A 27851-nucleotide genomic window follows, 5' to 3' on the forward strand; every position below is an offset into this window, starting at 1 on the left:
AGCAGTTGCATATAAATGACCATGGTGATTATCATGTTCACAGCCAGTAAATGAATGAAGAATAATGAAGAATATAAACATTGTTGTATATTGTATTAAAAGAAGTATTCAAATTTACATAGTCCTATGAATGTAGATGATCACAATAAAATCAAGAGTTGTTTAACTGCAACCACAGGGGTAAGAAAATACAAAATTAAACCTATAAACTACAACAAATAATACAGAAGAACTATGAAAGTTTGAAAATCATCCCAAACGCTAGGAAATCATCTGATTTACCTGCTCTGGGAGTGTGCACTTGACAGAAAGAGAAGCTCATATTCACCTTAAAGGGTGAAGTAAAGCCCACATCCAGTTTTTTGTAGCAGAAGTAAGTAAAATTTAGCAGTCTTAACAGTCCTGCCAGCCACACCCACCTTACTGTATTTGTCGCACTGAAATTGTGCAAAACAGTATCAGTAAGATAACAGATGCAAAAGCAAAGGAGAGAACTGACTCCTTGTTCAAGATAAAGCATGTGACACTGAAAACAAAGGGAAAAAGTTTACACTGAACTATAGCCCTTTTTCAATTGGATCATTTTTATTTTATGTTATATGTTCCCAAATAATAAGGAAGATCATTTAGTTGAACCAGGGTCAGTGAACTCAAATGAAGTTGTTACTTCAGTAAGTCAATAAGCCAAAGTCATTGTAAAACTTTCTTTCTAATGTACTCGGAGATTTAATCTCCAGTGTAATAACATTAAGAGTACCACTAATCTGTTATAACCAGTGGTGGAAATTAGCACCTGTCACTGGCCAAATGTGGATAAATTTGGCCAGTGACAAAGTGGAAGTGGTCTGTAAATTTGAGCAACACACCTGCCAGTATGATGCACATTTATATTTAGCATACTTTTTTTAAAAAACAAAAAAGTATATTGACATTGGGCTTGTCCAATGAAATCCCTCAGTCCTCCTTGGCTTTCCCCTCCCTCTTCTCTAAGGCTATAAACAGCATCATTTCTTACAGTAAATTACTAAATATTTCAGTCAAACTATGTTAATCTTAAGCAAAAAAGTCAAAGTTTATTAATAGTATGAGAACAGCTTCAGAATTGCTGAATTAGTTCTGTAACTTATTCTATGCTTTATTATGACTATGTGGCAAATTGGTGTAAAACTGCAACAGCGCCCCCTACAGTCATAATACGCAGTGGTCACAGAATATGGTGGAATACGTTACGATCAAATTGATGTTGCAGAGAAAAATCCTATAGGAGTTTTGGAAATGTAGATTTTTTTTCAGTCTATCACAAATGGAAAACAGCAGCAGAAAACACTCTTGAAATGTTTAAGTATAAGACAAAATTGTATTCATTGACTCACACTTTAAATAGCTTTTACACTCACAGTTTTGCCCCTAATTATCAAAAACAAATGTTGCAAAACAAATCTGCATACTTGTGTCAGAATAAAATAACTTTATTTCCTTATCACTCAAAACCACTTTCCCCTTTTACATTATAATGTCCATTTTTATGCTTTTATTCTGCCACTGTTTCAGCCAGCCAGCTGAATGTGTCTAAATATTTCTTCTAGAAACATGTAGCTTACATGTCGATTTCTTTTAAATCACATGGTTTCAAGGTAAACCATTTTTCTTTCACTTTTGGTTTCCTAGTTTTTTTCACAAGCAGAGTTTTTCAGCCAATGAGAGACGGCAGGAGGAGTCTGTTAGAACAAGAGACGTTAAAAACAAGAATCTCTCTGGGGGGGTTTCAGTTTACAAGGAAGTCAGTACATGTACTGCTGTGCCAACAAAGACTCGCTAAGCCAGTTAAACAGAAACAAGGTAAGAAAAGCTTTTTTGACTTTTGACTCAAACATGAAAGAAATTTTGTCTTGTAATTCCAAGAGTTTAAATAATTTATTCACATAAATGTGAAAAAAAGTAAACAGGTTAAATAAGGTGTGGAAATGAACATTTGTAAAGGTTTTTTCTTGTGTATTGTATTGCTTTTTGTTTCACAGTCCTCACTCTGATAATAAAAAATAATTTCACTAAACCGCAAACCACCACAAGAATTTTATGACATTTTAAATCGTAATGTTCAAGTTTCAAATTGGCCTGTTATCTTTGCCACACCCATGACATGGCACATTTCCTCTTGGCATACTTAATAAACATAAACCTGGTTTATTTTGAACTGCACTATACAGACATTTACAATGTAATGGGTGATGGATCTATTTCATCCATCCATCCATCCATTTTCTGTACACCCTTGTCCCTAGTGGGGTCGGGAGGGTTGGATCTATTTCAATCATAGCATAATATTTTAAAAGATAGATAAAATTTTAAAACAATTTTTTGTAGCAGTGATGCATGGTAAACCTTGAAATTTGCATAATCCTGTGATGTAAAATGAAAGCAGATGGAACTGAGAATTATTTAACATCAAAAAAAGGATAAACAAAATATAAAATGAAACTTGTAACTTGTAACAAATAATTAAAAAAACACCCTGAAAAGTGTAAAATCATTAGACTTTTTTGCTTTTTATATTTAAATATATATTGTACGTAGTGGGTTGAACAAAAAAGCTTAACTTTAATACGTCTCCTCTTTTTGAACTTGTCTTTTTATAGACACACACACACACACACACACACACACACACACACGCACACACACACACATAAATATGTACAGTGCCTTGCGAAAATATTCAGCCCCCTTGAACTTTTCTACCTTTTGCTGCTTTTCAGGTTTCAAACATAAATATCTAAAATTTTTATTATTTTGTGAAGAATCAACAAGTGGGACACAATCATGAGGTGGAACGAAATTTATTGGATATTTTAAACTTTTTAACAAATAAAAAACTGCAAAGTGGGGCGTACAATGTTATTCGGCCCCCTTTACTTTGAATGCAGGAAACTCACTCCAGAAGTTCAGTGAGGATCTCTGAATGATCCAAAGTTATCCTAAATGACTGATGATGATAAATAGAATCCTCCTGTGTGTAATCAAGTCCCTGTATAAATGCACCTGCTCTGTGATGGTCTCAGGGTTGTGTTTAAACCGCAGAGAGCATCATGAAGACCAAGGACCAAGATACTGTTGTGGAGAAGTTTAAAGCTGGATTTGGATACAAAAAGATTTTCCAAGCTTTGAACATCTCAAGGAGCTCTGTGCAACCAATCATATTGAAATGGAATGAGTATCAGACCACTGCAAATCTACCAAGACCCGGCCGTCCCTCTAAACTTTCATCTCGATCAAGGAGAAGACTTATCAAAGATGCAGCCAAGAGGCCCAAGATCAATGAACTGCAGATATCTACAGCTGAAGTGGGAGAGTCTGTCCACAAGACAACAATCAGTCATACACAGGACAAATCTGGCCAGTGGACAGAAGAAAGCCATTTCTCAAAGAGAGGGGCGCTGTAAAAGGGGGGGGGGAAGTTAGGACAATTCCAAGGGCCCCTGACCAACAGGGGGCCCTCCACAAAATGTTTTTTTTTTTCTCTTTATAGAAATAGAAAAAATATTGGGGCTCTGTCAATTACAAAATTAATTGTATTGTTTTTAAAATTATTTTTATCAGTAAAAAAAATTATGTTACTACTCCCAGATCAAAATCAGCCATTTAGCATAGTTAGCTTAGCTACAGTCTGTTTGCCTCCATTTCACTAGCATTTAAAGAACAAAAGAAAAAAAATCTACCAAGATAGTCATATATTTAACTTGTACCTGTACCTTTTACCACATTTAAAAACAGGTGAGTGAGTCAGCAGCAGCTCTAACCCCCATATCAGAATAATCCCTCCTCCCTGTCCCAGTGACAATGGTGAGCAACACTATGTTCAGTGGCAAGCTAGGTAGCATCATTCCAGGGAGTCCACGTAGATTTTTCCTGTCTCACTGCTCTTTTTGCAATTGCATAACAAAACAATATATATTTTTAGTGACAGAAATTCAAACAATCTTTATAAAATTATAATAAAAAACAGCTTCTTGTCAGTCCAGATAGTCCTGCCTTAGCTTGTATTTAAATTACAAATCTCTGTTGCCACGTCCCTCCTGACCCGTCCCCCCCTCAGCGAACTTAAAGCTGCAGTATGTAACTTTTATTAACAAAAAGTACATATTTATTAAGACTGTCAATATGTTGAGAGATTATCTGAGAGGCAGGAGGTGAGTTTTAGTGCCGTAAATCACAAGGAGAAGCCGCCAGCAGGGAGGAGCTGGAGGAGATTAATCTTTTCACAGATTGTCTGTCTCATAACAAATTGTCATGACAAGAAAGCAAGGCAATTGCATGCCTTTAAAATTGTGCTGCTTTTGATGGGTCAAATAGACTCAAGAAATTGTAACAGCAGGGGGGCCCAATTAAATTTTTTGTCAAGGGGCCCAAGTTTTCTGATGGCACTCCTGCGCAAAGATATCCATAAAAAGTCTTGTTTAAAGTTTGCCACAAACAATCAATCAAATTTTATTTGTATAGCACATTTCAGCAGCAAGGCATTTCAAGGTGCTTTACATAATTAAAGAAAAATAAGAACAGCATGTGACATTGAATAAACAGTAAGAAAGAGATTTTGAAAGAAACAAACAAAAAAAAAAGCATACTTTAGTTACGGAATTTAAGCGCCTGTCGTTGAAGGACTCCACCGTGTGTTTAACACAGGTAGTATCCAGGCCCAGTCGCCTGACAGGACAGAATTTACAGATTTTTAGTCAAAACGCCATTTGACAAGGATTCTCACACCTCAGAGTTTTAGTTAAAATGCCATTTAACAAGCCACCAAACATGTGAAAGAAGGTTCTCTGGTCAGATGAAAGCAAAATTTAACTTTTTGGCTATAATGCAAAATGATATGTTTGGCGTAAAAGCAACACAGCTCTTCACCCTGAACACACCATCTCCACAGTCAAACATGGTGGTGGCAGCATCATGGTTTGGGCCTGCTTTTCTTCAGCAGGGACAGGGAAGATGGTTAAAATTGATGGGGAGACAGATAGAGCCAAATACAGGACCATTTTGGAAGAAAACCTGTTGGAGTCTGCAAAAGACCTGAGACTGGGACGGAGATTTATCTTCCAACAAGACAATGATCCCAAACATAAAGGAAAATCTGCAATGGAATGGTTCACAAATAAATGTATCCAGGTGTTAGAATGGCCAAGTCAAAGTCCAGCCCTGAATCCCATCGAGAATCTGTGGAAAGAGCTGAAAACTGCAGTTCACAAGCGCTCTGCATCCAACCTCACTGAGCTAAAGCTCTTTTGCAAGGAAGAATTTCAGTCTCTTGATGTGCAAAACTGATGGAGACAAACCCTAAGCGACTTGCAGCTGTAATCACAGCAAAACGTGGTGCTACAAAGTATTAACGTAAGGGGGCCGAATAATATTGCATGTCCCACTTTGCAGTTTATTTGTTAGTTTAAAATGTCCAATAAATTTTGTTCCACCTCATGATTGTGTCCCACTTGTTGATTCGTCACAAAATAATATAAATTTTAGATCTTTATGTTTGAAGCCTGAAAAGCAGCTAAAGGTTGAAAAAGGCCAAATACTTTCACATATGTATGTATTTCGCATATATATATATATATATATATATATATATATATATATATATATATATATATATATATATATATATATATATATATATATATATATATATATATATATATATATATATATATATATATATAATGACTGTGATCCACAGATACTGGCTGCAGCGTTCTTCTGCCTGTGTGCCACTTCCTGCTGGCTCAGATTCCCCTAGATCTGGTGTCAGTAACAATTGGGGCCTATGTCCAGGATCCTGAGTGTCTTGCCAGGAGAGGTTGCTGTGGAGATGATGAGAGACGGTGTCTGAGGCTTCAAGGAAGGCAGCATCGACTGTGTCATCCAGAGAGCAAAAGCAACCGGTGAAACATCAGCATGGCTACCAACAACCCACGGCGAGCACTGATATTCAAGATACAGAAAAAACTTGGTACATTGAGTACAGAGCAGCTGCAGACAGTTGTATCTTCGATTGATGATGGAGGTGACATTGATGTTCATGATTTAAGTGAACCAGAACTGTACGATTTGATTGTTGACTTTGTTAGAAGTGAGAAACTAAAATCATTGGAGGATGAAGGCATGGCTCAGCTCCTCCGTTTGGAAGAACAGATTAGTAACCTGCTCACCACTGATGTCAGTGCAACTGGAGATGACCCAACCAGACTTTCAAGAAATGATATGTCAGCCAGTCAGGCTGGTTGTCCTGCCTCACGTCAGCTGGACCTCATCGATTCAGACCTACAGACAGCTAATACAAATACAAATACAAATACAGATATTCCCTTTCAGCCAACACAGACAGCAGGAGGCTCCACTGATGACATACCACCGACAGCAAGTGAAACTGGTAAGAAGAGTCCCTCCTCCAGTGTAGGAGACCAGATTATGAGGTTAAATGATGTTGCAGCTTTGTTTTCCATACAGGGAGTTCAGACTTCATGGTGGACAAATCTCTGATTTTGGTTCTGATGTGTCATAAAATAACCTTTGTAGACAAATGGATTGATTACAGGAAGCTTTTGTGTGAAGTCATTCACACAATCCTCAAGAAAATGAAGCCACATACATTCAAAGAAATATTATCTAATAAATTTTATTTAATATTACGTTCACATATTAGAGTTTAAAAAAAGCATTGACCGTTTCCAAGATTTAAGTAATGCAAAGCAACAAGAGAAAAAGTGCAGAGCAATTTCTGTACAGAATAATGGGACTTAAACTGTGTGTCCTTCTTGAGTCAGAGCAACCTGGTGCAGATTTTAGTTATGATAGGAAACTGGTACAGGTTACATTTCTGCACACACTGTACCATGGGTTAGATGAAGCTCTTGGTACAGGCCAGTCATCTAGAGCTTTTCCCAGCTCTAATTGAAGTACCAAGTGGGTTGATAGCTGTTGTTAAAATCCCAAATCAGAACCCTACCAAACATGGTATCTACTTTGGCAAAAAAAACAGTTCTAGGAACTTTAGTGGAGGTCATAGAGGTGAATCTAGTTCAGAATAACCAGAATGATTCTTGGCAACCCCTCATTCTCCTGTAACCTTATGCACAGTTTATATCGGAAAGCAGCAAGACACAAAATAATATGTCTGAGATCCTCCTGTTGATTTGTCTCACTTGGGGGAGGATGAACAGAAATTAGTCAGGGATATGATGTATGAGGAGTCGGACATCTTTGCTAAGCATGACTCTGACATTGGCTGCATGAAAAATTTGTAGTTGAAAATTCATTAAAGAACGGCACCCTATAATACAATTCCAAAACCCCTGTATAAGGAGGTGAAAGAATATGTACCAAATGTTCTTGACCATGATTGGATTAGGAAATCCACCTCACCATATTGGTCCCCTGTCGTCTGTGTCAGAAAGAAATATTAGAGTTTCTGACTTTGCATTGATTTTAGAAAACTGAACCAAAATGGTATTGCTGACCGGCAACCACTTCAGCACATCATGGGGCTTGTATGAGTGGGTCCACTCCCATTACAACAGCCCCATCTTCATTTCAAAGGTGCATGGAAGAGGACCTTGATGGTCTGAGGCAGGGGTGGGCAACTCCAGGCCTGGAGGGCCGGTCTCCTGCAAGTTTTAGATGCATTTCTGCTTCAACACACCTGAGTCAAATAATGAGGTTGTTAGCAGGACTGGAGAACCTGACTGCACTTGGGAGGTGATTCAGCTGTAGGATTCAAGTGTGTTGAACCAGAGAGACGTCTAAGAGTTGCAGGACACTGGCCCTCCAGGACCAGGATTGCCCACCCTTGGTCTGAGGGATGAGTGCTGCTCTCCATATTTGGATGATGTGCTTTGCCTTTCTGGACACATGTATATGCAACTTCTTACCAGTAGGGGCAGTCTTGTACCACTGTGGATCTGCCACTGAGAATGAATTTTCTGGCTCTGGGCATGTGCGGGTCAGAATAAACGAGCTCTGACTGTAGCAAAATTATAGCAACTTGCTTCCTCTGTGATTCATAAATATTGGCTACAGGATTCTTCTGCCTTCGTGCCACTTAATGCTGACTCAGATTCCCCTAGATCTGGTGCCAGTAACATGTACAAGGAATGACTTTCTAGCCTGCATAACACTGTGAAGTTATTTTTGAAAACTGCAATGAATCTTTTCAAAAATAATATTTCTGACAGGACAGCTTTTGTTTGTTTGTTTGTTTTTTAGAATAAAGTGACCTAATGGTTCCAAAAGTATACTTCCAACAAATAATAATAATTCAGCTGTGCAAAACAAATAGGTGGACCTAGCGCTGCCTTTGAGGACCAAAGCTTGCACTTGGAGCTGCAGGTCCAAGCTTTCGATCTTCCACCTCACAGACCAACCCTCCCATTGAGTTCCTTCAGACTAACCAGCAGCTATTAGCAAACAACTGATGGAACTTTGCATCTGCTGAGTTCATTATATGATCTACTTTTCAGTGCAATGCTGGTAGAAATGTTGCTAAATGTTAGTAGAGGAGCCATGTTGTAATGACTTCCTAAAGTCATTACAGAAAAAGCAAGAGTTTCTAAAGAGACAAAGGCCCAATTTCAATCAGCAAGTAATTTTTTTTAACATTTGTAAAAAATTACTGGCCCCACTACGTTTGCACTGAGGCTATCTGCCTCCTCTCCCTCTTCCACTCCTGTAGTTTAGCCAAGTTTAATCAACTTTTTTGAGCTTTAAATCATGTTATGTCATTCCCTCATCAACAACAGTATTGCTTTTAGTCATTTCGTAATGCTTGAGGAATCCTTGAATGTCAAAAGGAAACCATTCAGAGGAGCTTTAACGACTGCTCATGCAAAATATAATTTAGCCAAAGAGCTTCAGACCCCGGCTGAGCTCCAGCTCCACACTTCACCCCTCCTTGGCAACTAGCAAGGGAGGGGTGTCCCCCTCCCTTAGCATGTCTGCTAAGCTTATCATACAAACTACAGTGCTACTAAGAATGGTTTAAACAGCATAATGGAGAAGCGTTGTTGTAATGATGTGCTGAAGGGGGAGTGATGGAAAGGGAAGGACGATTTTAAAGAGAAAGATATTGACAATCTAACCACACCACATGTGGCTTGGTGTGGGTCCATGCATATGTGGATGCATGTGAAGCAGTGCAGTGTTTGTATGTTACTTAGCAAGTACTTTGCAAATAAATAAATAGGTTGCGCATAAAACACTTTGTGGAAGCTACATATTTTCAGTTTGAAAAGTACAATTTCATATATTCATGTAAACACATATATTCATCAGTCATCGACTGATGAATATATGTGTTTTGTAGTAATGAATAGCCCTGATTGATAGGTACTTTTTCTTGAACCTATATAAAAAGACCACAGACAACGTATATGAATTTTATAGACAAGCTTTTGCAAAAGGAGAACTGTCCGCCACCGCCTCTCCAGGCCGTTCACAGAGAATTCTGATCTCCTTCCACGCGAGCTCCTTCTTTTATTGTCAAAGAAAAACAGTCACAGGGGGCAGTCAGGAAAACAACAGAGGTCGTAGAACATTTAACCTAAACAAACCAGCAACTCAGTTCCAGGTGTGATATCTGATCTACGATCTGAGCCCAGTTCAGCTCTAGGTCAAACTAACACAAGAAGAATTTTAAGATCTGGGAAACACAGAGTTAACTGTCTCACATAAAGATAAACAGACAGTCGTAACCTCCAGCTCAGTTTATACACACATAAGGAAGAGAACACTTTAAACTAAAAATCACAATAACACTGATTAACATTAGACTGAATATGAACTAAAGTAATAATGATAATACCAAAAAAATATCTAACACTGATCCTCACCATGCAGAAAGGAGAGACAAAGATGTACAAGAGGAGACCGAAAACATTTCTGGATCACCACCAAGCAATGAAGGTAAGAGTTTTAGAACACGATTCAAATGAAATCATAAATATTTTAGTTTTTATATTTCTACAAGCTGCAGTTTTTAAGGCCAATCAACAACTCATTTAACATTACTTATGTTCTGTTTTTCAGTGACTCCTCCACTCACACTTGTGTTAATTGGGAACAAAAATTCCATTGAGATTGGATCAAAAAACATCTTACTGGACCATGACCAGGAGATACATGAGAAAGAGTTTTCATCCAGACTCTATGACCTATTAGCTCGTCAGATCTCTATAGTTAACCTGCTTGGGTTTCCAAGTAGTGACACGATTCCAGTAATTCCAGAACATTGTGCCTTTATCTTGCTGATATCAAATGACCAGCATGAAAACCAGTATTCTTCTGGACTGCAGTGGTTAGAAAAAACACTGGGAAAGGAGCACAGCTCTTATGTGATGACAGTTGTGACTCATGATGACTCAGAAGAAATTTGTGAAAATGAACTTCAGAACCTGAAAGCAAAGAGCAGTTTTTCTAAAAAAAGATACCATACATGTACAAGAAGTATGATGGATGAAAATGAGATAATAAGTCTTTTGGAAAAAATAAATGACATGGTCTCTGAAAATAGACAGATGACTGGAGGAAACCAACCCAATCCTGAGGAAACATTAAAGACAGGTAAGATGTTTAATATTGAGATCATTTTAATCTTTTTTTGCTCACTGTGCAAATTATTGTGCAGTTTACATAGAAGAGATCCACAGCCACAGACTGTTCAGATCTCTTCATGATGTTTTGGTATTGTTAAAACATTGGTGATCAAGATTTATACATTTTGTCTTATTCACAACAGCCATCTTCCTTAGCCACTTAAATAAGTAGACAGTTATTATTTCCAGCTGATGTCTTCTATTTTTAAGCTGCGGCTCTGCTACAACTTGGTGCAACCTAAAGGGCAGTTCTGCATTCAGACTCTGTAATTCTCAAAATATAATGATAAAAAAAATTCAACAAACATGAAATCTGGAGCTTATTCTTATAGGGTAGCAATGCTGGACTCTCTCAGTGAAGTATGTGAAAATCCCCTGTATAGAAATGGAGTCAACAAAATATCCACAAAACAAAAACTATTTCATTGCTGTCTCTTCTAAGAAAGCAAAGACAAGTTTGGGATATTAATGTACTTTTTCTCATTTGCCAGTTTAAGAAATGCTTACTTTAATGAACCTCCTTAAAAATGCTTACTCTACCCAGTTCAGGTAAATATTCCATCATCCAGTTTTGAGTGATTTGATTGTGTATTTCACATTTCTGGGACTTTGAGCATTGGGTCTGCTCATAAGAACTAAGATCTCATAAAACATGATTGATTCCTGCAGAGCTGGTCATCCTTCTGGAAGATTCTCCTCTACAGCAGAGGAACGCTGAAGCTCTGATGAAGTGAAGGTTGGGTTCTTGTTCACCTCCCTGAATAAAGCCTTTCTCCTCCGATAGCTCAGTTTAAATGACCAACAAACTCTAGGTAGAGTCCTGCTGGTCCCAAACTTCTTCCATTTACCAGTGTTAGAAGTCACTGAGATTCAAAATAGCAGAAATGTTTCTAGATCCTTCCCCTGACTTGTGCCTCAAGACAATCCTGTCTCTGAAGTCTGCAGAAAATTATTTGGATTTCACGCTTACTGTTTGACCTTTGACTTGAACTGTCAACTGTGTGGCCTTACATAGACAGGTGTGTGCCACAGGTGGACTTCATTTAAGTTGTAGAAACATCTCAAGGGAGATCAGCGGAAACTGCTCAATTTTGAGCCTCATCGGTATATCATTAAGCAGGCAATACTTACATAAATGGGCATTTTTTTTGTCTCTCTTAAAAAAAAAGACAAAGCAAACAAAAAATCCACATTTTCATAATGGGGAATGTGTGTAGAATTTAGAGTAATTTAGTAAAATTTAGAATTAGGTTGTGACATAACAAAATGTAGAAAAGGTGAAGCACTACTTTCCAGGTGGACTGAATAGCTTTATTAGATATTTCTTTCATTTAATTTTAAATGCAATAGACATGAATATGGAAATGAAAGAACATGAGAAAAAATGAAAAATAGAAGAATAGAAGAAAAGGAATAAAGGACTTACAAGAACACACCCTAGAAATCTGCTTCTACAACTGCAGAAAGAAGGAAAAAATGTGAATTGAGAAACTGCAGCAACAAACATATGCATATATAATGTCACCGAAAAGCACATGTATTTAGTGGCAACCACAGCTTAAGATAGTGTATCTGTAAACACCTGAATCCAAACAAGCTGCCACATAATTATGAGATATTATCCTATTACTAATTTCTTGACCTTCTTATGACTATAAGCTAGAAGCATATTATTTTCATTAGAGAGGAGGAAATGGACTTCCATGGTTTCCTTAAACTGGACTGAATTTTACTAGAGTCCAAATATTTCCTGTGGATCATTCACCAGTTTTCAAGCTCATTAGCTATGATGCAATTATCTAATAATGTGGTATTTACCATCTTTTGAACAATGTAGTACAATAACTCTTTTCAAATATCAGGAAAGGTATTAGCTTTCAAACCTTTAGTGAGGTGTAAGACATAGGAGGAAAGAAAGGTTAAAGGGACCTGCTGATTTTTTTTTAAGATTGAGCCCCTGATCTGCCACTATGAGCTCTTGATTTTTCACTGTTCAGCGTGAATCAATGTTGTATTCTCTGTTTTCATATCCTGATTCACATCTAGTTTGTTGCTCCATCCTATGTACCGGTTCTCCTGTTTCTGAGTTTTGCGCAATGTGCCAATGTCCCAATATGGATGGGTAAAGGCAGACTGACGTAAACCTGTTACAACAATGGGAAGAATCCCGGTAAACTGATTAGTGAGATTTAAAAGTGCTGGTACTGCCTTTGCATTTTTCTGACCTCTTACAACACCGGTGTTAACTCTATAAAATGAACGGTCTCTATCATGGTGTCACCCATGGAAGGATTTCTTTATTTAAATTGGTTCATTTTTCTGAAGTATTGTATCAATAGGTATTGTTGAGCATATAAGGTGTAAAGTTTACCTTCGAGCAAATGCCCCCCAAAAGAATTTCAGCGCCCCCTTTTGTAAATTCTTCTGCCAGCGCCCCCTGCAGTCCCCTGAACGCCCCCCGTTGAGAAACGCTACATTAGCGTGACAAGTTTAGTTACGATTGTCAAGGGGTTGTGGAAGATACAGATTTTTGTGTTGAAGTCAAACTTTAGAAAAAACAGAGTGAGACATGAAAATAGGTCCATACAGAGTGGATGAAATGTTCAGAACAATTCAGACAAAGCATCCTGAAAATGTGAGCTCATTTCACAGGAATGTGATTTTATCTTTTAGAATTTTTTTTTAAGTTTGGAGGTCAGATGAAGAATTTTCATGTTTTTGTTAATAACCCCCTCATACTTCAACCAACCATGACCATATTCAATATATAAGCTAAGACCAAGGACGTGGAAGTATGTTGCAAAGCTTGGCGAAAATCTAATCAGCGGGTTTTGCGCATCAAATTTCGCAATTTTACTGAGCCACCTGGTGGTGGATGCTGATGAAAACTAGATGATGTGTTTGCTTGTAGTTGGTTGTACAAAGGAAACTGTGAAAGTTTTTACTGTTCTAAAATTATGGGCAATTTAAATTTGCAGCTATGCATTTAGCTATGTTTAATTAGCTATTAGGCAAAAAAAAAAAATCAAAAATCTGCGGCAATAACTTTTTTTGTTTCCTCTTTAGCTTAAATTGTGCCAAGTTTTATTGGGCTCAGAGTTGGTCTTATGGGGCGAGTTTGGTTTTGGCTAATGCATTCTTCATGGCTCTCTGCTGCAAAAAAAAAAAAAAATCCCAGATCTTTTGTATAGTAACTCATCTGTTGGAGAATCTTTCTAGAAAACTTTGCCCATATCAATTTTGTTCATGGGACATGCCATTTTTGAGTTATAAGAATAAACACATATTTTCTACCATAGCGCCACCTACAGATGTATCTAGGGGCGCTGCCAGGAACCTTGGGCCCCATGACAAAAAATTAAATTGGGTCCCCCCCTCACGCAGCTGCTGTTATAATTTCTTGAGTCGATTTGATCCATCAAAAGCGTCACAATTACAAAGGTTTGCAACTGCCTTGCTTTCTTTGGTCCAATACTGAAAACAAACACAATATTTACTGCTCATGAATTTTACATACAAGTAGGGCTGTTGTAAACGAATATTTTAGTAATCGAGTAATCTATCGATTATTCTTACGATTAATCGAGTAATCGGATAAAAAAAAATTATAAAATGAAATATTGGTAAATCTGGCATAATACCGGTGTTACTATCAGATATCAATATCAGTCCAATTTTTCATATTTGAGCATCCCTAACAGTTGCTTTTTTGTAGTTTAGAAAACTAACCTGTAACAATAATAGCTCACTTTCTAAGTTAACCAGAAGAAAAGTTATATAAAAATCTGAAATTATATTGAATTTAGTAACAAAGAGGCAGGCTCACAAATATGCTTATAAAAAATGTCTACAATCCATCTTTTAGTTTATGTATTCATCTTCAGTGAGTTTAATAGATTAATTAAACTCACCTTGCCACCTAACCTGTCACGCTTTGGGTTTGAAAATACGGGAAATGCCGCCTGGAGTGGGAGGAGAGGGCGAATGAACGAACGTAAGATGGGGTGGAGGGGAGGAAATAGACCAGCGGACTGACGAACCGTTAGACCGGGGGATGAACACGGGGGGAAGCAATACGGGATATTTACGACACCTTCACTGGTCACACTCAGAAACTCATCTACCAGCCATGTACGATGCGCTCCGCCACCCGTTTCTTCAGACCGGGATATGAAATTTATTGTGCGGTTCGTCGGTAAAGCTACATTTACACGGTAAGCATCAGCTACTCAGCCGCCCGCCCTGTTCAGGCTATCCGCTCACCTCAGCGCTCTTCCCGCCGTTCGCTTTCAACCAGCAGCCCCGGAGGAGAAATGCTGCCGTACTCCAGGCATTCCCCCAGTCATTTTAAGGATGCTTATTGGTTCCCCAAAAACGATAAAAAGTCGGGCATTATCATCAATCAATAAAATCCCCACGGGCCAATCTTGAAGATTGGACTTTATGCCGCTGAGACTTAGCTTTTGTCAACAACTCAGAGGCGGAAGTGAGAGCTCCGCGCAACGCAAATGAAGTCCCGGCCGGAACACGGTGCGCTAACTAATAAAACATAAATTAACGAAGCTTCGAGGCAGGTAAATTTTCCTCGAGGAATTTTAGTAATCGAGGTACTCGAATCATTCGAGGAATCGTTTCAGCCCTACATACAAGTGTAAAATTCAATATGCATACACAGTCCACATGCTAGTAGGTTGCTTAAATTTTTCTATTAGTTTTAGATTACTGAAATGTCTCTCCCCACAAGCAACAGGCATAGGCAACATGTAAAATATTCATGAAGCAATCCAGACTTTTCAAAAAATGCTATGTAGTTGCATTTTATTCAAGCTGCAGTACAGAACTTTAATAAACAATGTTTTCTCCATATTTGTTAAAGCTGTCACCATGTTGTGACAGTTTCTTATGACACAGATAATCTGTGAAAACAATCAATCTCCTCTCTGAACTACTATTGCTAGCTAAAGTAATGCAACATTCCAGCTAAAACAACCAATCAGAACCAGGAGGACCCTCTTAGCGTCAACTTCATTCACTCACTGCTAAATGTGCTAATGGTGGAGAAACAACTTATTGTTACAGGAAAATTGTTTATCTGCCATCACTGGTAGCTATGCTAACTAGACTGAGCATTCACAACAGGCTATGCTAGCTGCAGCATAGCACAGAGCAAGGGGAGGAAGGAAGAGCCATATGAGATTGTGACTGACAGCACTAAAACTCTCCTGACTCTGACTAGTTGTTTCTAGATAGCACTGGGAAAAGGTAGAGGAAATAGATTTTTCACAGATTATCTCTCATGCTATACTGTCACAACATAATGACAGTTTTATGTGGAAAAAATAATAATTTTATAAAAGTTACATAATGCAGCTTTAATTTCACTCAGGAGAGGATGGGTCAGGAGGGTTGTAGCAGTCCCTCAGACCCAAGAAAACATGGAGAGCTTCGACGGGTGCAGTAGATTCATATTTACTTCTTTCGAAACCAAGTTGTTGCACTGAATATACCGTGAAAACTAAAAGAAAATAAAATACATTTTGCTTAAGTGCTGCTGTTTGACACAAAACATGAATGCATAATAATAACAATTAAAGCTCCGCGGAGCCTCAAGCAGCCCTCGCAGCCAAGCGCCGCTCAGGCCTACAGCCACTGCGGATGTTCCAGCACCGCCTCCCGCCGGCCACCGCGGACGCTCGCGCGCTGTCCTCCATGCGATCCGCTTTGATGCCTTCGGCAGCGTTCCCTGGCGATGCACCCAAAATCTGGAGCAGATTGGGCCATGTGGCAAGGAGATACAGCTGTTCATTAACCTAGGGGGCGCAGTAGAGTCAAATTGCAATTAAACTCTATTGGGCTCCTTAGAGTTTCACAAGTGTCACTCATAAAAAGTCTGGAGCAAATGGGATGATGCGTGTGTGAATAAGAGATGATCGTTTGCATATGGCGAGCGACAGCCATTTTGCCACGCCCCCACGCGTCAGTAGGCATTGATAGAGTTCATCTTCATGTCATTTTATGTCAGTCTGCAAAGGATGAAACCCATATGAATTAGAGTCTAAAAGTAAGACATACAGTAGAAAAAACAGGTGACTTCCTGTCGGAAGTGGGCGGGGCTAAGGTGATGTCATCAATCGACCACCTAACTGTGATGAGGGCTGGTCTGTAATGAGACATAGAAAGTCTGATGCAGCTATGACCTTGGATGTGCATGTTATGTCACTTTAATGTTCTAAGGCGAATAGTCAAAGTTTGGGACTTAGCCATGCACACATGCTTTGACATACAAAACTTCCTGTGATAACTTTCCACCTTTAATTTCTCAACTCTCTGCTGACTGAGACACAGCTGTTTGATTAACTTAGGGGGCGCAGTGGAGTCAAATTGCAATTAAACTCTATTTGGCTTAGCCACGCCCACATGCTTTGACATACAAAAATTCCTGTGATAACTTCTGACCTTTAATGTCTCAACTCTCTGCTGACTGAGTTTGAAGTCTGTATCTCGAAAGCTGTAGGAGGAGATCGATCAGATGCGACGTCTATGAAATCGAAGAAATGGCGGATTTTAATCCAAAATGGCCGACTTCCTGTTGGGTTTGCACCATGGCTCCAAGAGACTTTTTTGTAGGTCCTGACATTATACACATGTGTCCCAAGTTTCATAATTCTAGGTTAAAGAATGGCTTGGGGCTGCTTATTTAAAAAATTCTAGGGGGCGCTGTAGAGAAATTAGGCCACGCCCATCAACGACTATTATGGATTCCTGTTCGGGGATGAATAAGGATGCATCCTAGTGAGTTTGGTGCAGCTGGGCTGAACGATGTGGAATCTAGAGCCAAACGTATGGCGGCGGCGTTCCCTCTGCTTCGCCGCGCTGCCACGGCCACGACCTCTACTGAAAACTCTTGGCGCTTTAAAGCAAGTGAGACCAACATGTTATCTGTCATCCAACACAGAATCATCTTGATTTGGTTGAGAGAACCATAGATGGAGCTATACAAGTCAAAAAAAGGCACTTCCTGTTCTCAGTGGGCGGGGCTTAGATGACGTCAGACTATGACGACATAGGATCGTCAGGCATCCCACCGGGATCAGTCATGTCAAGTTTGGTGCAGCTGGGCTCCAAATTGTGGAATCTAGAGCCAAACGTATGGCGACGGCGTCACAGGTCATTTCGCCATGCCGCCACGCCCACCTGCTCCATCAAAACCAAACAGGGTTGGAATCCATGACACACCAACATGTTTTCTGTCTGTGGACACAGTTTCATGTTGATTAGGTCAAAGGGGTCAGATAAGGACCGTTCACAGTAAAACATGACACTTCCTGTTCTCAGGGGGCGTGGCCTAAGTGATGTCATCATTTGACCATTGGGTATTGTAGGGGACCGATGATGATCAATCACTGAAAGTTTTGTGCTGCTGTCAGTTTTTTTGTAAAAGTTATAACCGTTTTCTTTTTCATGGCGACTAGGTGAACTTTGACCCCGGGTAACTCCATTTAGAAAAAAAAAAAAAAACGCAACTCTGTGATAACTTTGGATCGGCCATGCCTTATGAACGATCTGACCGAGTTTGAAGCCGATCGATCGAAATCCCTAGGACAAGTTTGATCAAATGCGAAACCTGTAAACGGCCAAAATCGGGTCAAAATTGGACCTTTAATCCAAAATGGCCGACATTCTGTGATACTTGTACTATGACATTAATTGTAAATTCTGAGTGTCTTGGGGAGCTCTACGATAAAGTAAGTGAATAGGAAAGGGTCTTTTGAAATTTGCTAGGTGGCGCCCTTGAGCCGTTTCTTGTGCGATTTTTCTCAGGACCTTAAAATACGTAAATTTTCACCGGGCTCTATGCGCCCGCCAAGTTTGGTGAGTTTTTGAATATGATAAAGCCCCCAAAAAGCCAATTTATTTTACGGAATAATAATAATAATAATAATAATAATAATAATAATAATTTACAGCACAATTACAATAGGCCTTTGCAGCGCTTAGCTGCTCGGGCCTAATAATAACGCTAACTTCACAATAGAGCTCTAAACACGTACCTCGCTCCGCTGTCCGTGGGCTGCAAAGTTTATGGCGGTAAAGTCCGTGCCGTGCTGCCTTTAGCCTGTTCTTAAGAATGTGCGCTACAGTCCAAGTCATGAAAGATGAAGAATATCCTCCTCTTCCTCTTGTCCGTGGGATATTTCAGCCCAAAGTACTGACTGACAGGAGGCTAGCGACACTTCCTCTTATTTTACTGTTTAAATGAAGGCACTAACTCAACATGAACCAAACTACAGCGCCCCTACTGTGTACTATGGGTAACAACCTACAATCAGCATATAAAACATGGAACGGGCATTTACAAGGGCCGTGGGTTAGAGCTGCTGCTGACTGACTCATCTGTTGTTAAGTGGAAAAAGGTACAAGGTACAAGTTAAATATATGTATATCTTTGTAATTTTTTTCCTTAATTAATTAAGTGCTAGTGAAATGAGGCAATCAGAAGTCTGTAGCTAACCTGACTATGCTAAATAATCTCACAGTCTACCCGCCTCTCTTGGAGAAAAACTGGGTTATAAATTGATACGCTTGCCCTTCTCTCTCTCTTTTTTTCTATTTTTCATTTTTGAAAACTTGACTTTATTATTTTTCTTAGCAGCATACTAACTGCCAGTCGTTCCACTGACTGCAGCTGAACAGCGTCATGGTGAAGCGCTCCAAGTAGGAATGAACCATTTAACGCAGATCCAGGAGGGTTCAGGGCAAATATGGATGTGTGTGTTTTTGTTCTGGGAGTGGGAACATACAATTTTTACTGCTAAAAATAATCTTCGAAAATACAATATGATTAATTTTGTAATTGACAGGGTCTCAATTTTTTTTTTTAAATTTCTATTAACAAAAATTAAATAAATAAATTGTGGAGGGCCCCCTGTTGGTCAGGGCCCCTAAAATTGTCATCACTTCCCCCCCTATACTGCGCCCCTGTATGCATCTAAGTAGAGGCTCTCCCTCACCAGCCTTATCATTATAAAATAACATATAATGATAAAATAATTTATATTGCTATTTTCACCCTGTGATTTGTACTATAAAGTACCTATTTTTCATTTTAAAGGGTTTCCCCCAGTGTATTATAGGCCTGACGGCCTGCCATCTTTTACTAGCACCACTGCCAGGGTAAGCCTTTCTTGTTTATGTTTTTAGGAAAATAATAATAATAATAAAAGAAAGTTTTTTTTTAATTTTTTATTTTTATTTATTTATTTTTTAATTCTTTTAAAAATCGGATTGCAAGCGTCTCTGTTGTTCTGATTGCTTCACTGGCGGAGCAGATTTATTCCTAAAAGATATGGTTATAGAAGATAGGTTTATAGTTTATGCATTTAAAGCTGGACCAATCACACTGCTGGCGCCTCTGCGCGTTGCCTCCGCGCTGCAGCAGCTGAATTAAGTTTACCTCAGCGCGGATCCCGCGCGCCTCCTTTCACTCAAACTGGACACAGGCTGACCTGGATTGTTGTTTACATCAACCCCCTGTGAGGAATTATGATTCTTTACAGACTTTTTGATCAAGGCAGGACTTTAAACACCACTCTGGTTAGCTCTGGCTGCGCAGCTCTACGCCTCACTTGGGATTGCACAACCTCTCGCTAACTGTGCTGGCTGAGCATAGAGTCCTCCTGTCTGTACACCAGCAATAAAATGGCTAAAAAACATTTAATGTATGAACTGATTTTCCATAATTTAGCTCATGTATTTAATGTACAGTGCTTTTTGTCACCAACTGTGTGTGTAATGTGTTTCGTGTGTGGAGAAGTGATCATTAACGGCAGAGAACAGATTCGAGGTGAGGTAAGCAGTTCTCTTGCCTCATGGCAGGGGGCGCTCATGATCCCAGGCATTATGACTCCACAACAGCAGAGTAAGACACAGTGAGCTAGCAATGGAGCTAGCCATACAGTCAAGTGCAGTGATATATTTGTAATTTTCTCCTCTTACCACAGCTATCACTTATTATTTCGCAAAATAAACATTAAGCCTAAAATCATACTACTGCAACAGACTGTTTTGCTCCTTGTGTGGGAAATATTTGAATGTTTTTTTTGTGGCATTGTTGTCAGTTGCTATGGCAACGAGTCTACGCGTAGCTGCACTGATACAGAGAGCGAGAAAGAAGTGGTTTTGAGTTGTACTTTAACGGTTCTTCCCTTTGCAAGGGAAAGGGAAAGTGGAAAAACCTATCCAGTTTTTATCGGAGGCATATGCTGCAGAACTCGGAAAACAATCCTCTGATTGGTTTATTGCTGCTGGCGTACGTACTGTACACTTTACGTCTCTGTATCAGAGACAGATTTTGGAATTCTGTGCACACATAAGGCGCACCGGATTATAAGGCGCACTGCTGATTTTAGAGAAAATTTAAGGTTTTTAGGTGCGCCTTATAGTCCAGAAAATACGGTACATATTATTGGACCATATCATGTCTGTAAGCGCTCTTTCAGATAAACCATTTACATGGTTTGTTAGTGACAAAATTCTATTTTGTCAGGCAGTTCATATCTGTCTTCTGTCCATAACAAAGTATTATAATTAATTTCTAGTTGTACTTTGTAGCAAAGAATATTTATTTGATCTTAAAATCCAAAGTAATCCACTCACAAAGTATCAAAGTAAGAAACAAAGTAAGTTAGGATTATTCATATGGATATTGGTATAAAATTAGATTTTATTTTTATGATTATGTCATCTGCTTTTTGTTTTCTTGAATAACTCTACAGGACAAAGAAATGAGAGAGAACACGAGTTAAAGGTAGAGTGAAATTAATTTGTAACTAACGCTTGGATGCTTTGTCATTGTTGTTCATTTATTTTATCTAAATTCATTTGAATCATTCATTAATTTATTTTAGCTTTGAGAAATGAACCATGTGTGATTTATTTCTAAAGTAGAACTGTTCATTTTCTAAATCTGACAATGAGCAATTTCACCAGTACCTGTTTGAATATTTTTAGGTTTTTCTGATGAGTGAGTTTCTTCTGGCATGATTGTTACCATTTAAAACCTTTCTGCCAATCACAGATGTAGAATAACTATGTTAACAGCTTGGAGTAATTTCAAAGTGCAAATTCAAATATGAATCAGCTTACAGTAATATTTATGCATTTCTTTCATAGAAAGAACATATTGGTGTTAAAGATCCCGAGATGAAAGGAAAAAATGGAGCAGAAAGGACTGAAATCAACATGGGTTCATGTGAGCTAAGCCAAGAAAGTAACTTTTCACAACATCCATCCACACAACCACCAACCAACTCTGGTACGTCATCACTTGTTATATAGTTACTTATTATATCATTTTGTCATGAGTAACATTTGACTAATCTGAGAAACAACTGGTGTTCTGCAGGTGGTCTTAATATGGATAGCAACAAAGAAAAGGTAAGAAATGTTTTTTTTATGATTTTTGAAAGAATAATTTCACTTTGTTGCAACACACAGTTTTAAACCTGAATTTACTTTAAAATCCATGTATTATTTGCAGCCATTATGCGATTCTTCGGAGGAAAAAGGAAAAGTAGACCCAAAAGAGCATGAAATGCTGTTTGAAAGACTTGAGCTTCAGGACAAATCCCAAACAAAGTGGTCGCAAGCAGAATTTCTTCAAATAGGTCGACCTATAAAACAGACTGAAAGTATCTCTAAGAAAGATCTAGCTGAAGCTTTTCTTCAGAGGTTAATGATGTTAGACTATAGAGCCAGATACATCCCTGTTCAGCAAGAAAGCTCTGATGTGAACAATTCACAGGCTGTTCCAGTGTCTGACAGTGCTGTTACAGATGACGATGACTTAGATGCTCTTTTTACTACTAATGTAGACATAGATCAGTCAAAAGAGAATCATGTTCACCCAATGGATGTTCAAATGGCAGTATTTCACTGCTCAGACAGCTTCCTTAAACAGAAAATGATCACAAAGTTGTCACAGTGTCAGTATGCCTTACCACTGCTTGTTCCTGATCCTCTCACATCAAATATTGAGTGTCCTTTGTGGACATTCAGACAAATAACAAAAACATGGAAAATAAGCACAACCAAAGAAAATGCAACCACTGTCACCATGAAGAGCATGCCAATCTACAAAGCTGAGACTCCCATGGTTTCATTTTTCCGACTGGGCTCCATGTCTTTGTCCAAATCTCAGCTGATGAATGCCTTGATCAACAACCGCCACGACACATTCTTCCACAGAAACTGTGAAGGCAGCACCAAATCTCGTCATTTGATGGATGGGGTGGCAGAGATTGCCTGGTACTGCCCTGCTGGAAAACCCAATGATTTCTTTACTGACTGCATTGCCTTCTGTAACCTTCATGGGGATTCTCTAGCAATTGTAAAACAGCGTGAAATCCTGACTGAAATGTCTTCAGTCATTGTTGTTCTTGTGCCAACTCTGGAAAAAACCCATGAAAGCAGTAAAGTTATAGAGAAACTGTACAAGTCTTCAAAGCCTCTAGTAATCCTCATTGCTGACAATGACTGTAGTGCAGTTCAGATGAAACCTCAAAAGTACAAACTAGGGCTGAAAGAAAGAAGCCAGTCGGATGTTTCTACAGATCTGAAAAAGATTATAAAAAGCCTTTTGTCTGGACGCCACACATCCTTCTGGCTGGAAACTATGGCTGATGTCTCTGGGGTCAAAGTGGATGAAGATCAGAAAGTCTGCCAGAAAGGGAAATCTGCTGCAATGACACTAGTTGAATTGATTAAGGGGATGGATGTTGCCAAAATCAAAGATAAATTTCTTCCCTGCCAAGGTCAACTTTGGTCCAACTGGTGTAAAATTAATAAAGAGTTGCATCATCTAAAGGGAGACATTGAGAAAGAAAAGGGTCAGAAGAGTCAACAGCTGATGGAACTACGAGAGAAACAGTGTAAAGCGTCCAACAGTGAACTGATGAGGTTGTTCACTCAGAGCCTCCAGAGTTTGCCACCAGAAGAAAGAGAATATTTCCTGACATGGACTCAGATCCTCATAGATGCCCTCTCCACAGACGATCTTTCTTCAATTCTCCAAAACTATGATGAAACCTGGTCAGAGGTCTTGGTCTTGAAGAAGAAACATGACAAATCGGCTCAATTAAAACACAAACAAACTGAGCTTGAACTGTTGTCAAAAAAGCTTCAATCAGCAACATTTGGTCTGGAACACATCTTCAGAGAGATGGGGCAGATTTATGAAGCTCATAAATCTTTGAAAAAACTATCACTGAGCCGACAGCCTGATTGGACTAAATACCCTGAGCTGGCTGCAGATCTGATGATATCAGGACACCCGATGGAGCTGATGGATGGGGATGCAGGCCATGTGCCTTTAATATGGATCTCTAGTCTCTTAAAAGAAGTCATAAAGAAACTTGGTGACCAGAGAGTCTTTGTGCTGTCAGTTCTGGGCGTACAAAGTAGCGGAAAGTCAACGATGCTGAACGCCATGTTTGGCCTGCAGTTTGCAGTCAGTGCTGGGAGATGCACCAAGGGTGCCTACATGCAACTGGTTAAACTGTCAGAGGAAATCAAGGATAACTACAAGTTTGACTACATTCTAGTTGTTGACACTGAAGGACTGCGAGCTCTTGAGTTAGCAGGTAATGCTACCCTTCATCATGACAATGAACTTGCAACATTTGTTGTTGGTCTGGGAAACATGACACTGATCAACATCTTTGGTGAGAATCCAGCTGACATGCAAGATGTCCTACAGATTGTTGTGCAGGCTTTCATGAGGATGAAGAAAGTCAAGCTTTCTCCAAGTTGTGTGTTTGTCCATCAGAATGTCACAGATATTACAGCAGCAGAGAAAAACATGGATGGAAAGAGACGACTGCAAGAAAAACTGGACAAGATGACTCAACTTGCTGCCCAAGAGGAAGTGTGTGATGTTGAGTGCTTCAGTGATGTCATCGCATTTGATGTGCAAAAAGATGTAAAATACTTTGCTCAGCTGTGGGAGGGTAGTCCACCAATGGCTCCTCCAAATCCAGGTTATAGTGAGAGTGTCCAAGAACTGAAGTCCATCATCTTGTCTAAAGCCAAACAGTCTACTGGGATCACTCTGTCACATTTCAGCACCAAAATCCAAGACCTGTGGAACGCCTTGATGAATGAACAATTTGTTTTTAGTTTCAAAAACACCCAAGAAATTGCAGTTTACAGAAAACTGGAGGTCCAATATGGGAACTGGACTTGGGCCCTGAGGAGTGAGATGCTGAACATTGAAAACCAACTTTATCCCAGCATTGAAAAAGGCCAACTGGACAAAGTTGAGCTGAGTTACCTTAATAAAGAAATGAGTAAAACATATGAAGATGTAACAAAAAGTATGTCAGATTACTTTGAAGATGACCAAGACAAAGAGATGTTGGTTCAGTGGCGGGGAAAATTTGAAACCAGAATCAAAGAGTTTCATGAGGAACTTGTGAGAGGGGTGAAACGAAAACTGGATGACGTTATTGAGCAGAATAAGGCTAGAAACAAGCTTGACAAGAAAAAAACAGAGTTTGAAAACAATCTACTACAGAAGAGCAAAGAGCTCGCTCACCTTTTAAAATGCATTGATAATGAAGAGGAACTAAAAGCACAGTTCAGCACCGTTTGGAGTCACTGGGTTAAGGAATTAACCTCAGATACAAAACCCATTCAGGACATAAACTTGAGGGAAGATCAACTAGTTGTCCTTCAAGAGCTTGGTGTTGAATGGAAACTCATTGATGAGTCAAAAAGAACTAAGAGGTACAAAGATCTGTCAGAAATAGGTGATTATTCTGGTTACATAACCTTAAAGAAGAGCATTGAAGGTATCTTGAGATATGTCAAAATGACTTTTGTTCCACATGAAGAACAAGAACTGATCAGATCATTTATTAATGAAGTTGAACAAAAATGTCTTGCAGATATTAAGAGCAAACCTGTTGCAACAAGAGGCTTTACATCAACTTACTTAAAGGAAGTGGCTCAAAACATAAAAGATGAAATACAAAATGTTGAATCTCAGAGAAAATATGTATTCAAGAAGGAGTTTACAGTTGATCTTTCACTGTATGTGTTTGATAGGGCTGAAGATTGGATCTTAAACTCCCACAAGATCTACAGAGACAAAAATGATGTGTTTACTTATTTGGACAGCAAGAAAAATGAGTATTACAACATTTTCAGAAGCTTCTGCAAAGGAAGTTCATCTGCTGTGGTGTTTGGAGAAATTATGTGTGAAAAACTCAAAGTCTCTGCTGTTGAAGCCGTCTGTAACAAGACTGGAGTTGATATTGCTGGACAGATGATGTGCAGTTTCCCAGCATTCAATGGGAACAGACTGAACTTAGAGAAACATGTGTTGGCATCTCTGGCAGAGAAAGAAGAATTTAACAGATTCATCAGCTATATTCAAAATCCAAGAGCTCAAGTCGAGGCTTTCATCAAAGAAGAAGTAAATGAATACATGTTCACGACACAGAAAGTTAAAGCCCAGGATATCCTGAAGAAAAATGTAGAAGAAATCAGCAGAGTCGTCAGTCAGGCTTTGTTTGAGGCAACAGATGAAATCAAAAAGGAGGAAGGAGACATAAAAATGTGGGTGGAGGAATTTTCCAGGAAACTAAAACCAAACTTGATACTTGATACCGTTAGTTGTCAAAATTTCAGTGACATAAACAATTTTGAATTTCTTAAAGAAGAGATAGAGAAAGGTCTGAAAAGAATCACAACAGAGATGAGCAAACTCCCCCTGGAAAAGGTGAATAACTGCAGACAGAAACCTGATCAGATCCTGATTGATCAGCTGTGTAACTGCTGCTGGGAAAGATGTCCATTCTGTGCTGCTGTTTGCATAAACACTGTGAAGGACCACAGTCCTCAGGAGCACAGCGTTCCTTTTCATCGACCCAATGGAATTAAAGGTTGGCATTACAGAGGAACAGATGATCTGGTCAATGATTTCTGCACCACATTAGTTGCAAGTGATAGAAGCTTTTACCCAAAATACAACTCAGAGCAGACAGTTACTTATAAAAAGTATCCAAATGCTGGTGAACCATATGCTTCATGGAGCATTACAGCTGATAACTCTTCGCTGGCCTACTGGAAATGGTTTGTCTGTCACTTTCAAAATGAACTGGAAGGTTACCATAAGATGAAATTCCGGGGTTATGGAGAAATTCCTCCAGATTGGAAAAACTTCAGTAAGGATGACGCCATTAAAAGTCTGAATAAAATGTGTAGTTTATGAGGAACTTCAGCTGTTCATAAAAACTATTATCATTCCTAAAGTTGTGGGTTTGGTTTTTACCAGTAAACAGAAATACTGATGTTCAAGGCTCTGCAAAATAAATGAATAAGCATTGTACGTCCTGCTCGAGTTAAACTTTTAATTAAGGATTATATGACTTCAATTTGTTTTATTTCATATTAATCTTTACACTTATTGCTTTTCCTTCTTATTGTAATTATTATTTTAGTAACCCCAAAATGTGATTTGGGAAATCAGCACTAAAACGACAAATATAAGTGATATGGGTTACAGTATGTAAACATCTTGTCTTCTTTATCAAGATGGAATCAAGTTCTCATTGCATTTTTTTCTTGTGTTTTAAAACTGGACAAATGCAAAATATTAATCCATATGTTCTTGAGGAGCAATCAGAATCTTATTGATCCAGGAAATAAATCTAAAATACTCATGGAAAATTAATGAATAAGATTTTATTCTTTAATGAGCAGCAATTAAACTTGTTTTTTTTTTTTCAATTTTTTTTTTCATTCACGTTAAAACCTTAGTGAAATAAACTAAATTGTTAGACAACTGAATTGTCTTTCTCAATGTTTTGGTCATTTTCACTGTTTTGTTTTTATTTCTTTAGACATATTATGCTATGTACCTTTATCTTTGTTTTTCTCTCAGCTTTGGTTTTGTAACAGAAAATGATCATATAAAAATGTAATTTGTCTCTTGAAATAAATCCTTTATAATGCCTATTTTAATATTGAACAGAGAACACAAATAATACATGACACAGTTTCACCAGTAAAAGTTGTGATTGAATCATTGTAACGTTTATTAAATTTACTGAAATCAGACAACTGTTCATGTTTTCTCGTTTTCACCTCTTCAAATTCCAGGAGTTCTGAGATGATTTCATTGTGAGGTCCATGTCCCATGTAGCAGAG

At 38.6% G+C, this 27851-nt stretch overlaps 1 protein-coding gene across 1 annotated transcript; it reads left to right on the plus strand.

Annotated features, from left to right (window-relative positions):
• Nucleotides 1-1766: 1766 nt before the first annotated feature.
• LOC106913587 (interferon-induced very large GTPase 1-like) lies at nt 1767-27764 on the plus strand. The gene is made up of 8 exons (XM_088008178.1): nt 1767-1839; nt 5732-6424; nt 9886-9951; nt 10075-10608; nt 21416-21447; nt 21813-21954; nt 22045-22076; nt 22180-27764. Exons 2-8 carry the CDS (start codon nt 5950-5952, stop codon nt 26911-26913), a joined length of 6015 nt encoding a protein of 2004 aa, XP_087864304.1. The 5' UTR covers nt 1767-1839; nt 5732-5949; the 3' UTR covers nt 26914-27764.
• The last annotated feature ends 87 nt before the right edge of the window (nt 27765-27851 follow it).

Source organism: Poecilia mexicana, unplaced genomic scaffold, assembly GCF_051168715.1.
Source record: "Poecilia mexicana isolate PSO_F unplaced genomic scaffold, ASM5116871v1 scaffold_8, whole genome shotgun sequence".
In the NCBI taxonomy this organism is placed as follows: Eukaryota; Metazoa; Chordata; class Actinopteri; order Cyprinodontiformes; family Poeciliidae; genus Poecilia; species Poecilia mexicana.

Coding starts and splice junctions, on each gene's coding strand:
- LOC106913587 (XM_088008178.1), top strand. CDS start 5,950: ATGGCTACCAACAACCCACGGCGAGCACTGATATTCAAGATACAGAAA. Junction 10,609..21,415: donor TGAGGAAACATTAAAGACAG/GTAAGATGTTTA, acceptor ATAACTCTACAG/GACAAAGAAATGAGAGAGAA. Junction 22,077..22,179: donor TGGATAGCAACAAAGAAAAG/GTAAGAAATGTT, acceptor TATTATTTGCAG/CCATTATGCGATTCTTCGGA.